This window comes from Ipomoea triloba, chromosome 11 (genome assembly GCF_003576645.1).
Source record: "Ipomoea triloba cultivar NCNSP0323 chromosome 11, ASM357664v1".
NCBI lineage: Eukaryota > Viridiplantae > Streptophyta > Magnoliopsida > Solanales > Convolvulaceae > Ipomoea > Ipomoea triloba.
The window spans coordinates 23,997,275-24,009,867 of record NC_044926.1 but is presented as its reverse complement, the minus strand read 5'-3'; the positions used below and the strand labels follow the sequence as shown (position 1 = coordinate 24,009,867).

Sequence of the window (12,593 nt, the reverse complement as noted above, 5' to 3'; positions counted from 1 at the left end):
GTTTGATAAATTGTTCGAATTATAATTGAATCGCCATAATATAAGAGTAATTGAAGTTTGTAGCTCTTCATATAAATAAGAACAGGAAGGAGAAGAAGAAGAAGATTACCTAAATTAAAGCAGCATTAAGAAATCCCAGTCTGTCTTCAGTCTTCACTCTTCACCCTATCACCACAACCAGATAGCTAAGCTTATCACCACAGGCAGCACTGTACTACTTGCTTGTTGTTGGACGGCAAACAGATCTGTTGGAACTTGGAACATTTGATATGAGTTGGTATCAAATTAAATGCCTATATATGTTGAGAATTGAGGTAGGTGCAATTTAATAAGAAGAGGGATCTCAAATTTTGTTGGAAGAAGTGAGCCTAAAATACCTCACCTCATTATTATATTATGCCCATCATGTGCATACCTCAAATTCATTAACTTAATATATAATTTTGTTTCATTACCAAAAAACAAAAACCACATGGCTGGGCCGGCAGCAGAGTGTAGTCGCTAATTAATTAATATAATTAAATTTCCTTCCATCTCTCAGCTCCTCATGTGATTAAGGCAGCGCAAGTGGAGTACTTAAACATAGAAAACTCCTATCTACTATTTTTTTTTTTTTTGAAAACAACTCCTATCTACTATTAATCCACGCCAATGCACTCTCTGCTTTTAGATGCAAAAATCAGTGAGCAAAGGTCTAGCCTTTGTATTCAGTTGAGTTACCATGATTTACATCTTTCCATATGCTTTGTTGGATCGGAGTATGAGGGACCCTTAGGATTAAGGATTCAACCTTTTTGGAGAAGAAGATGGATAAATCAGTTCAGATGAATAAATAATACAAACTTTAATTTATACGACAATTGAAGCACAAACCATAATAGTTTATGATGCAACACTACGCTATGTATTTAGCCAAATTCATTACACCAACAAACCCACAACTGCAAAATCCATTGGCAGATAATTCATATATAACATATCCTCCTGCTATGCTATGCGAGAGAGCGCTTTGATGCTATACTGAGAGAATCACAACCATTCTCTATCAACAAACTGAAAAATTGACTCCGGACCAACACGTGGGTAGTACGATTCGTTGATCGGTTAGCAAAAGACACAATAGTGCGTGTGTGAAAAACAATTTCACAGTGATTCTATGTCAGCTAGCTAAGACAAGATAAAATGAGGATTGGCTATTGTCATTTGATATGTTTGTGAAATGTGCTGAAAAGTCACGGTGGAACTCACGCCGCGAGTCACAACGTGACCACAGACCCATATAATCCTTTTTAAAAGGTATTTTTAACATGATTTGATGGGTTTAAATAGCCTTAGGCGGCTAGTTTTAGGAAACTTTTCATTTTCCACTCTTTCTGAATCATATAAATAACATTGATGTGATGCATATAGAGAAAAATGTGCTTGACAACATCTTTCACACGATTATAGATGTCAAAGGCACAACAAAAAATAACGGCACGCCTCGATATGAAAGACGTATGTAATAGACCACAACTTGAGTTTGTAGAACAGAATTGAATCATGTGCTCCATCCAACTAAAAGCTTAAGCTGATAGTTGGACTGCACATTTATGTTTATATTATATTTATGCTTACAAACAGAACCTACGTTTTCTTATGGCTTATGCCCGTGTTACAGTTTTAAAATATTATATTTTAATAGTTTAATTATTACTGGTATTATTTTTCGTAGTTTAAGTTATTTGAGATTTGAAAGGGGTTTGAATCGTTAGTTCATGGTGGGCAGTGCAAGTCCAAAGTTCGAACATTTTTCTCAAGTGCCATATTGCCAAGCTTGCAATATAACAATAAGGTTCACCATGGGAGAAAGGTCTTAATGAAGTTCAGCTTCTTAAAATTTACTAGAAAACTATTTCCTCATAAATTAAATGTGTATTTCCAGATAGCTCATTCATTTGTCCTAATGATGAGAGCTGCAATATTGTATTAAGTGTTCCATCTTAAACTGTACAGATTACATAAGTATATATACTAGAGGAATCCTAAGTCTACTGAAACAAAGACTCATACTATGACTCAACTACATAGAGTCCTAATACTCACCCTCGAGCGAAGGGTATAGCAATAACCTGCAGCTTGTCTCTCAGAAAGGAGAACCTGGGCCCAGCAAGAGGTTTGGTGAAGATGTCAGCAAGCTGATCCTTGGTAGAAATAAAATTCACCTGAATGTCACCAGAGGCCACCTTGTCCCTCACAAAGTGGTAATCTATCTCTACATGTTTAGTGCGAGCATGGAAGACCGGATTGGCACACATGTAGATAGTACCAAGGTTGTCACACCAAAGTTTGGGAACTGGAATATGAGGAACGCCTATTTCACGCAGCAAGGAGAGGATCCAGACCACCTCAGCACAGACATCAGCCAAAGCCTTATATTCAACCTCAGTAGAGGACCTAGCAACTGTTCGCTGCTTCTTACACACCCAGGACACGAGATTGGTTCCAAGGAACACAGCATATCCACTAGTGGACTTTCTGTCCTCAGGACAGCCAGCCCAGTCAGAATCAGAAAAGGCATGCAGCTCAGTGGAAGCAGACTTGCGCAGCCGCAGACCCATAGAGAGAGTACCCTTGACATATCTCAACACTCTCTTTAACTGTTCCCAGTGCATGACAGTAGGAGCATGCATATGCTGACAAAGAAGATTCACTGCAAAAGATAAATCAGGCCGGGTAACAGTTAGGTATTGTAACGCACCTGCCAAACTCCTGTACCGAGTAGGATCATCAAACAAGTCTGTGCTGATAGAAGAGGATGTCGAAACAGACAGAGGAGTAGCAAGAGGTTTACAATCTGTCATACCAGCACGTTTCAGAATATCAGTCATGTACCGCTGCTGAGAAAGCATAAGACCATCAGAACACTTGATGGTCTCAATCCCAAGAAAAAAACCAGGCTCTCCAAGATCACGAATTTTAAAAGTACTAGACAACTTGGAAAGCAAAGTAGTCACCACAGCCGAATTATTACCCATAACAAGGATATCATCAACATAGACCAATAAGTATACAGTAGCAGATGCTTGAGAATAATAAAACAGTGAAACATCGGTCTTGGATGCTTGAAATCCAACAGATAATAAGAAAGCATGCAAACGATTAAACCAAGCTCGTGGAGCTTGTTTCAGCCCATACAAAGACCGTTTAAGCAAACAGACATGATCTGGAAACTGAGGATCAACATATCCTGGAGGCTGACGCATATAAACAGTCTCACTCAAGTGACCATTCAAGAATGCATTGTGAACATCCAGCTGCCTTACCGACCAGCCATGAGAAATAGCAAGAGACAGAAGCAACCTGACTGTAGTGAGCTTAACCACCGGACTAAATGTGTCAAAGAAATCTTGCCCAGGGACTTGGTTAAACCCCTTTGCCACTAGCCTGGCCTTGTGCCTCTCAATTGAGCCATCTGCTTTCCGCTTGGTGCGAAAGACCCACTTGCAGCCAATAATATTCATAGAAGATGTTGTAGGAACCAGACTCCAAGTCTGATTCTGTAGAAGAGCATTAAACTCTTGATCCATCGCATCCCTCCATTCAGGAAACTTCACAGCCTGTGTATAACAAGTAGGATCAGAAGTAGAAACCTGAACAGACAGACCTGTAACTAGTGCAACAGACCGACTCCGAGTCGCCATAGAATGAGACCTCTCAGTAGGGCGAGTGGTGCGACCACGAGGTCGGCCTCGGGGTCGTCTCGGAGCAACCGCAGCAGGAGGGGGTTCATCAGGCGACTCCACTGAGACAGGAGGATGATGAAAAATCGTCTCAGCCCAGGGAGAGGAGACAGAGCCCAAAGGAACCTGCACATCAGTCTTAGCAGCAAAAGGGAAAACACCCTCATCAAATCGAACATGACGACATACAAAAATCTTATTAGTCTGCAAATCCATGCACCTGTAGCCCCGAAAAGACTCAGGATATCCTAGAAAAACACAAGGAGATGACCGAAAAGACAACTTATGACGATTGTAAGGCCGCAAATGAGGAAAACATAAGCAGCCAAACACTCGAAGGAAAGAATAGGAGGGCGGAGACTTATGCAACAAAAAGTGTGGACTGGAATGCTAAATGACACTAGAAGGCATTTTGTTAATGAGAAAAACAGCAGACTCAAAAGCAAAATGCCAAAAACGAGAAGGAACAGAAGCACGAGACATAAGAGCAAGACCAGTTTCAACCACATGCCTGTGCTTTCATTCCACACGACCATTTTGTTCGTGAGTGTAAGCACAGGATTGCCTGTGATTAATACCAAGTTGCACAAGAACAGAATGCAGTTTCTTAAACTTAGCACCTAAATCAGATTGAATGTCTTTAATTTTGCAATTGAAAGAGCGCTCAACCATACAACGAAAACGCTCAAAGATGGAATAAATATCAGATTTCAACTTCATGGGAAAATACCAAGTAAAATGAGAATAGTCATCCACAAACAGTACAAAGTAACGATAGCCATCAGAGGACAAAACAGGAGCAGGTCCCCAGATGTCAGTATAAACTAAATCTAGTATATGCGAACTAACAGACTCAACTCGTGGCAATGGGAAACGCGCAGATTTGCCCATTTGACACGCAGAACACAAACGAGAATCAGATTTATTTGACGCACTAATCGAACAGGACTTCAAAACACGACTAAGAACACGCTGATGTGGATGACCCAACCGATTGTGCCACGTAGAGACTGATGCACGAGCAGAAAGAAACACAGAAAGAGAGACATCTGGAACCGGCAAAGTATAGAGACCACCCGAGCTATTGCCTCGGAGAAGGATTTCCCTTGTCTGAATATCCTTCACAACAAAAAACGAAGGGTGAAACTCAAAGAAGACTTTATTATCAGTCGCAAAGCGCTGAACAGATAATAAAGACGCAGACAGAGACGGAACATGCAATATATTAGACAAACGAAGAGTCCGAGAAGGAGTAGACAAGGAAGCATGGCCTACACTACTAATAGATAGTTGCGTACCGTCACCGACACGAAGAGTGTCATTACCAGTATATGGATCTGAACCAGATAGTGCAGCTATATCGGGCGTGGCATGATGAGTCGCACCCGTGTCAGGATACCACACGTGAGAGTTGGAACTGGACGGCCGATACGATCCCACATCGGCTCCACAAGAGATTATGGAGTGGTACTTAAGTTGGGGCCAAACCTCCACTCATGAGCTAGCTTTTGTGGTGGAGTTAGGGTCTTGGCTTGAGTACCGTATCATTTGGGGCTTTCATTGAGAGGCCGGAGTGTGGTGGGAAAGGGCTACCTGGAAGAGGGCTACCCGGTGCTTGATAAGGTTCAGAGGGAACCGGGAAGAGTCCGGAGTGAAAGCTATCCAGAGTGAAGCCATCCACTCATCCGGTGCCGGCCTAGCGGAGGGGGCGACCTAGAAAAGGGCTACCTGGTGCTTGATAAGGTTCGGAGTGAAGCCATCCAAAGGGGAAAAGGGCTACCTGGTGCCGAGAAGAGTCCGGAGTGTGAGCCGTCTAGAGTAAGCCGCCGCGGACGCCGACTTCTCAAGGGGTGGACAATGATACGATCCCACATCGGCTCCACAAGAGATTATGGAGTGGTACTTAAGTTGGGGCCAAACCTCCACTCATGAGCTAGCTTTTGTGGTGGAGTTAGGGTCTTGGCTTGAGTACCGTATCATTTGGGGCTTTCATTGAGAGGCCGGAGTGTGGTGGGAAAGGGCTACCTGGAAGAGGGCTACCCGGTGCTTGATAAGGTTCAGAGGGAACCGGGAAGAGTCCGGAGTGAAAGCTATCCAGAGTGAAGCCATCCACTCATCCGGTGCCGGCCTAGCGGAGGGGGCGACCTAGAAAAGGGCTACCTGGTGCTTGATAAGGTTCAGAGGGAACCGGGAAGAGTCCGGAGTGAAAGCTATCCAGAGTGAAGCCATCCACTCATCCGGTGCCGGCCTAGCGGAGGGGGCGACCTAGAAAAGGGCTACCTGGTGCTTGATAAGGTTCAGAGGGAACCGGGAAGAGTCCGGAGTGAAAGCTATCCAGAGTGAAGCCATCCACTCATCCGGTGCCGGCCTAGCGGAGGGGGCGACCTAGAAAAGGGCTACCTGGTGCTTGATAAGGTTCGGAGTGAAGCCATCCAAAGGGGAAAAGGGCTACCTGGTGCCGAGAAGAGTCCGGAGTGTGAGCCGTCTAGAGTAAGCCGCCGCGGACGCCGACTTCTCAAGGGGTGGACAATGATACGATCCCACATCGGCTCCACAAGAGATTATGGAGTGGTACTTAAGTTGGGGCCAAACCTCCACTCATGAGCTAGCTTTTGTGGTGGAGTTAGGGTCTTGGCTTGAGTACCGTATCAACGGCAAGGACTCCTCCTGATAAACATAATTCGCTTGGGGATTAAACCCGGGAGGCAAGCGAAAACACGAGAGGGCAGAATGCCCATAATGACCGCATATTTGGCATTGAAGCTGCCCAGACTGCTGCTGCCGACCACGGCCCCTGCCACCGCGCCCACGCTGCTGATGACCGGAGCCCGAACCAGTCGCGTGACCGCCGCCGCGACCTCGCTGTCCACCTCGCTGAGCGGAAAACGCCACTGCCGGCGGCTGAGCAACTGCAAACTCATCGCCGCCAATGAACTCCTGGGCACTGAGCAGATCTGCAAGCTCCGGAATGGAGACAGGACGGCCCCAAACTGCCAACGACGCCGTCACAATGCAAAACTCCGGCCGAAGCCCCCGGAAAACGTAGAGGTTCTGCTCCTCCAACGAAACAGCTCGACCGACGAGGGAGAGGTCTTCAATGATCAGCCGAGCACGCCCAAGGTAATCCGCAGTGGAGGAGTCACCTTGGCGAAGATTGTGCAACTGGCCGAGGAGATGCAGCTGCCGGGAATGCGACGCCGACGCGAGGGACTGTTCGATTGCATCCCAAACCGCCTTCGACGTGTTGAGCCCGACGGCAATCGATAGAACCTCTTCGGACAACGATGACACGATCATGGAGAGAAGGGCTTGATCACGGCGCACCCACGAGGCATATGCAGGATTCGGCAGCGGCGCGGCAGTGGCAGTAGCCGGCGGTAGAAAAGCCGGCGGGCAGGGGTACGAGCCGTCGACAAATCAGATGAGTTCGTGGCCTCGTAAAAACGGAACCACTTGCGTACGCCAAAACAGAAAATTACGGTTGTTGAGTTTGATACTCACAACATGATGAGCAGCAAGCAGGGGAGAAACAATAGAAGAAACCTAGGATCCCGTGACTCCATCTGAAACGGTCCGTTCTGAGGAATTAACAGAACCGTCATTATCAGCCATGGAATTAACCTAACGATTGATACCAGATGAGAGCTGCAATATTGTATTAAGTGTTCCATCATAAACTGTACAGATTACATAAGTATATATACTAGAGGAATCCTAAGTCTACTGAAACAAAGACTCATACTATGACTCAACTACGTAGAGTCCTAATACTAATAAATAAAAGCCTTAACAAAAGATAAAGTACGTCCATTCCTATGTTGTAAATTCCGAGTAATCCAATAAAATAACCACAGCAATAAACTCACAAGTACAATACAGTAGATTCATATAGAGATCTATTACATAAACTCGCAACATCATATATAAAATTTTCCATTCATATATTACAGTTCCTGCTATGCTACACCAACATCATATCCATCATCACTCAAGAACACCTACACAACATCATCATCATCATCATCATCATCATCATCATCTCTGCTTAGCTTTGTGCCTCTAATTAACTTTTCATCGCCTCCCAATCTTTGTAGTTAAGCTGTTTAAGAATTAGATGTTAAGGAGAAACGAAATGCCTAATGAAAGATTATGATTAAAAGCATATAAACAATACTGAAATCGCCAAAAAAATGAAAACAACTAAGCCTTATTTTTCTTTGAGAAGAAACAAAACAAAATAAACATATAATTTAAGTACCTACCCTGGTGGATACTGGAAACAAAATAAACATCCTTCCTTTAATTTGAGATGTTTACTCTGGTGGATGCTGGAAACAAATAAAAAAGTTATTAACGCTTTTATATTGGTAAAAAAAATATGAGATACAGAAAAATGAGAGAAAGCAGGCACATAATTGTTGATTGCAGAGGAATTGCAAAGAATTTAAATAGCATGAAATGTAAAACGGTCAGAGAAATAATGGAGGCAGGGATAGAAAGAGACCTGAATATATTTAGAACGAACAAGGAGGGTATCATTTCCATAGCTTCGCAGCTCATCTTGAATACGCTTCGCAGAAGCCAAAACGGAATCCCAGCAGTATTCTAATTGAATCAATTCAAGTGTGGTAATATCGGCAAACGCAATAGGGATCTCTCGCAACGAACTGCAACTTAACTCTAAATTTTGAAGCACAGGGAAATGATCACCCACAGTATTCCAATCTTCCCAAATCCAGCTTTCAATTACCAACTTTTTCAATTGTCGGAACCCTCCCTCACATGGCTCCCACACTTTGCCTTCACAAGCATGTATCAATTTGAGAACTTTTAGATTCGGCAACATACCAATAAACCTTATTTCACTCCATTGCAACTCAGTCTCAAAGAATTTGAGTTTCTTAAGATTTGGTAGAAAACTAGTTGCCCATGGGATGCCGCGATATTGAAGTTTGAGAGCCCACTTTTTGATGCTTAGTTTCTCAAGCTGTCCCAAGTGCACAAAATTATAGAAACCATTTGAATTTTCATATTCAAAAAGCTTTTGACCTTGAATTCCCAATTTTTTTAAATTTGGAATCCTTGTAAAAAGATCCTCTGTACAACACTTCGGACGTAGCCAAGATATAGTCTCTATGTTTCTATGAACAACCTCCGAAGCCTTTAATGTAAAATGAATTCCGTCAACATAAAAATTCCTTAATAATGGCATTTTCCAAATTGCAGATGCATTAGAGGAATCCAATATAACACTACATCCACGGACAAGAAAACTTTGCATATTCCAATGCTCAAAGAGCTTTAGTTTAAGAGGACCTACTTTTTCACTTAGGGACAAAGCTAAGTATCTCAAGTGAACAAGATTTGCCATATATAGCATCTCATCTTCAAAGTTCCAGAATCCAAGTTTCATGTCTACTACTCTTAATAGTTTGAATTGACAAAGCACCTTAATGTTGAAATCAATATGATCAACTGAGTGTAAGGAATGGAATTTGTCAAAGCACTTAGATCTAATTTGAATATTGTAACATCCAGGTTTAATACTTATCCAAGGACAAGCTTTTGAAAACAAGTGCTCTGATTTCCTCTTGTAAAATGGAAGTTTTACTAGTCCAGCAACAGCACAATGATAATCATTTCCAATGACATTCAAGAGATTTTCACATCGAGCTTCTCTTAAGCACAAGTCTCGCAAGAGATCATGCATCCTAATTGTCTTGATTTTGCCATTATAACTCTGTTTACCAACTAGAACAAAACTTCTATCAACAAGATCTTGCAAGCATTCCATGGCCATTTCCTCCGTATTCTTATTGTTCACTGCCCCGAAAAATCCCTCTGCTGCCCATAACTTAACTAACTTCTTTACAGGGATTTCATAATCTTCTGGAAAAACTCCAAAATATAGAAAGCAAGCTTTGGAGGGGTGTGGTAATTGGTTGTAACTCAAAGATAGTACACTTGAACATGCTTCATTAGAATCACCAATTACACTTTCTGCAACACTCTTCCACTTTTCCACCTTCTCATCTGTCTTGGAGAGAAGACTAGCCACTAAAGTAATAGCTAGAGGTAATCCTTTACATTTCTTCACTATGTCTCTACCAATTTGCTCAAACACCAAAAGAAATTTCGTTTTGCCAAACACACTGCAGTAGAGATTCCAACTTTCATTGGCATCCAAGAAAGGCATGTTAATGATAGAGTTACCTGAACTAGCAGCATATTCAGCCACCTCTCTGAGCCTAGAGGTCAGTAGTATACGGCTTCCGTTATTATCATTTGGAAAGCATCTTTGCACACTTTCCCAAGCTTTTTTGCTCCATATATCATCTATCACTATCAAGTATCTCTGATCCTTCAAGCGTTTACGTAGCGTTTCTGCTAATCGGCCTGGGTCATTGCTGCTTTGTTCATCACTTGATGCGCTAACACAACCAATAAGGCATCTGAGCATTTGCCCCACGGTATACTCTTGGGATACAGTAACCCATGCTTGCTTATAAAAATGAGAAATAATTGATGGATCCTTGTAGACTTTCTTAGCTAAAGTGGTTTTGCCTATTCCTCCCATGCCAACGATTGATACAACTTGGAGCTGCTCAGCTAATTGTTGCCTAATCAGCTTATCCAATATCGTCTTGAATTCCTTTTCGCATCCAACCATTCTACTGTCAAACTTTGAAGCGCTTTTGGAAAATTTACCCATAGTAATAATATTCTCGCGTTCTGGATCTGCAGGCTGCGATGATGTTGAACCAAGGAGTAGTCCTCTTTGTCGCATCCGAGCAAGGAATGAAACGCCAGTGATTGATGGACCCTTTGCAAACTGGTGTATACTTTCAATGTTAATCAACTTCTTCTTGAGGTAATCAGTCTATTTTAGTGCTTGATTGAAGATTCCATGAAGCCTGAGGAGGCAAGCCTCTATACTGCTTGATTGATGAAGATATATGTTACTCAATTCCATCTCAATCCTTTCTTCAGCTTCGAACGCTACATCTCTCATCTCTGCCTCTAAATCTTTCATCGCTGCATTATTATAGGCGATCTCAGATTTCTCAAGAACTCCTTGGAGGAAACCAAGATTTTGATGGAGAGAATTAAGTATCTCTTGGTTGTGTTGAAGAGGGAAGCGTGGTTGTGATTGCAAAAAGTGTAGATAGAGTGTTCCTTTAAGCGAAGTTACAGCAGCATAAGCCATTTGCGATAAGCTGATCAGATCAGAACTAAGTAAGAAGAAATGAAACATGTGATACAATCAGTTTAGACCACTGTTGCAAAAATCCCAGCCTAAGCCGTCTAAGCACTAGGCGCTTTTAGACCGAGGCGAATTACTCTCTAGGCGTCCGCCTAGATGGCCGGCCGTCTAGCGCCTAACTCGGCGGCCGACTAGGCCGAATTTGGCTGAGTTAACTCGTCCAACTCGGCAGAGTTAGCCGAGTTAACTCAAGCGAATCGGCCTTGTTAATTTTATTATTATATTTACATATATTTAAATTTATTTATCTATATAAGTAAGAGAAGTAAGTAAGTATATATATATATATATATATATAATATAATATAATATAATATATTGTCGGCAGAATTAGGCAGCACACAAGCTGCAAATTTTGATCAACATTGTTAGGCAAAATTAGGCAATGTTAGGCAAGTCAAAGTTAGGCATTGAAGAACAATTTATTGTTTGATCCCTAAACTTTAGACTAACTACAAAATGACCCATAATACTCAACTATAAATAGGGAGGTCATTTGCCATTCTTGTCATCCCAAATCATTCTATTCTTCCCTCATATACTAGAGATATTAGAGAGTTTGTTGAGTGTATTTCTCCTTCCTAGCAAGAGAGAATTATCCTTGTTTTCTCCTTGTTAGTTAGAGAGTGGTTGTAACTCCTATTTTCTCATAGTGAAATTCTTCTACCCTTGCCCGTGGTTTTTACCCTAATTTGTTTAGGGGTTTTCCACGTAAAATCTGTGCCTCATTTATTTTTCTTTCTCAAATTATTGTTGCAATCTGATCTATCCCACTTCCGCGGGCGCAACATATATGGCATACATCCACACATATAAATTAATTTTTTGTTTTTATAGGTCGCCGCCTAGAACCGCCTAGTACCGTCTAGACCGCTTAGGCGCTAGGCTCTAGTCTACCGCCCGACTAGCGTCTAGCGCCTACTGCAACCATGGTTTAGACAGCAATTCTCTCGTCAATGATTTTAAAATTATATTAGCGGTAGTGTCTTATTCTCAGATAATTTAATATCAAATATTTCTACTCTATCACAGTTATGTCCAATTGGCCAGTAAAGATCAGCCTGTCGTTTCAGTAATAATTTGATAATATTTTAGTATAGGAATGTCCAAATCATGCGATTTTAATGGTATTGGAAAGCTAATTCAAAGAATCATTACAGCTTTTGTGAAGATTGCAAAATCTAATTCAAACTTCTATAAGGTGAAAAATAGCTTAGAGATCATAATTGTTGCAGAAAGTATGGAAATCACAACCATCGTCATGATGTGACTCTGAGCGTCGATCGGGTCAATATTTTATAAGTAGGGGTGATTCCATCAATTATAAAAAGGAAATTGGTAGTTATTTTTAAGGGCTTTTCACTCTTTAACTTCTCTCCACTTAAAATAAAATTACATTATGTTAGATTAGAGTTCAAGTCAATATTGCAATTCAATTTATTCCAATTTCAATTCAAGCTTGTATCTTCAATTTACATTGGATTATAGCTAAGTTTTCATTACTTACATTTAAATTCCTTCAATTTTACTTGTGTTTTCAATACATACAATTCCATTATGCCTTTACTTAGCTTTACAAATCTAATTATGAATAGATAGATTTTCTC

At 41.7% G+C, this 12,593-nt stretch overlaps 1 protein-coding gene across 1 annotated transcript; it reads right to left on the bottom strand.

The window, feature by feature from the left end:
• Positions 1–7,678: 7,678 nt before the first annotated feature.
• On the bottom strand, positions 7,679–10,509 carry LOC115996134 (putative late blight resistance protein homolog R1A-10). The gene is made up of 2 exons (XM_031235275.1): positions 8,227–10,509; positions 7,679–7,720 (listed from the first exon to the last, which is right to left on the bottom strand). Exons 1-2 carry the CDS (start codon positions 10,507–10,509, stop codon positions 7,679–7,681), a joined length of 2,325 nt encoding a protein of 774 aa, XP_031091135.1.
• Positions 10,510–12,593: the final 2,084 nt, after the last annotated feature.

Coding starts and splice junctions, on each gene's coding strand:
- LOC115996134 (XM_031235275.1), bottom strand. CDS start 10,509: ATGCGACAAAGAGGACTACTCCTTGGTTCAACATCATCGCAGCCTGCA. Junction 7,721..8,226: donor TTCGTTCTAAATATATTCAG/GTCTCTTTCTAT, acceptor GATGTTGTGTAG/GTGTTCTTGAGTGATGATGG.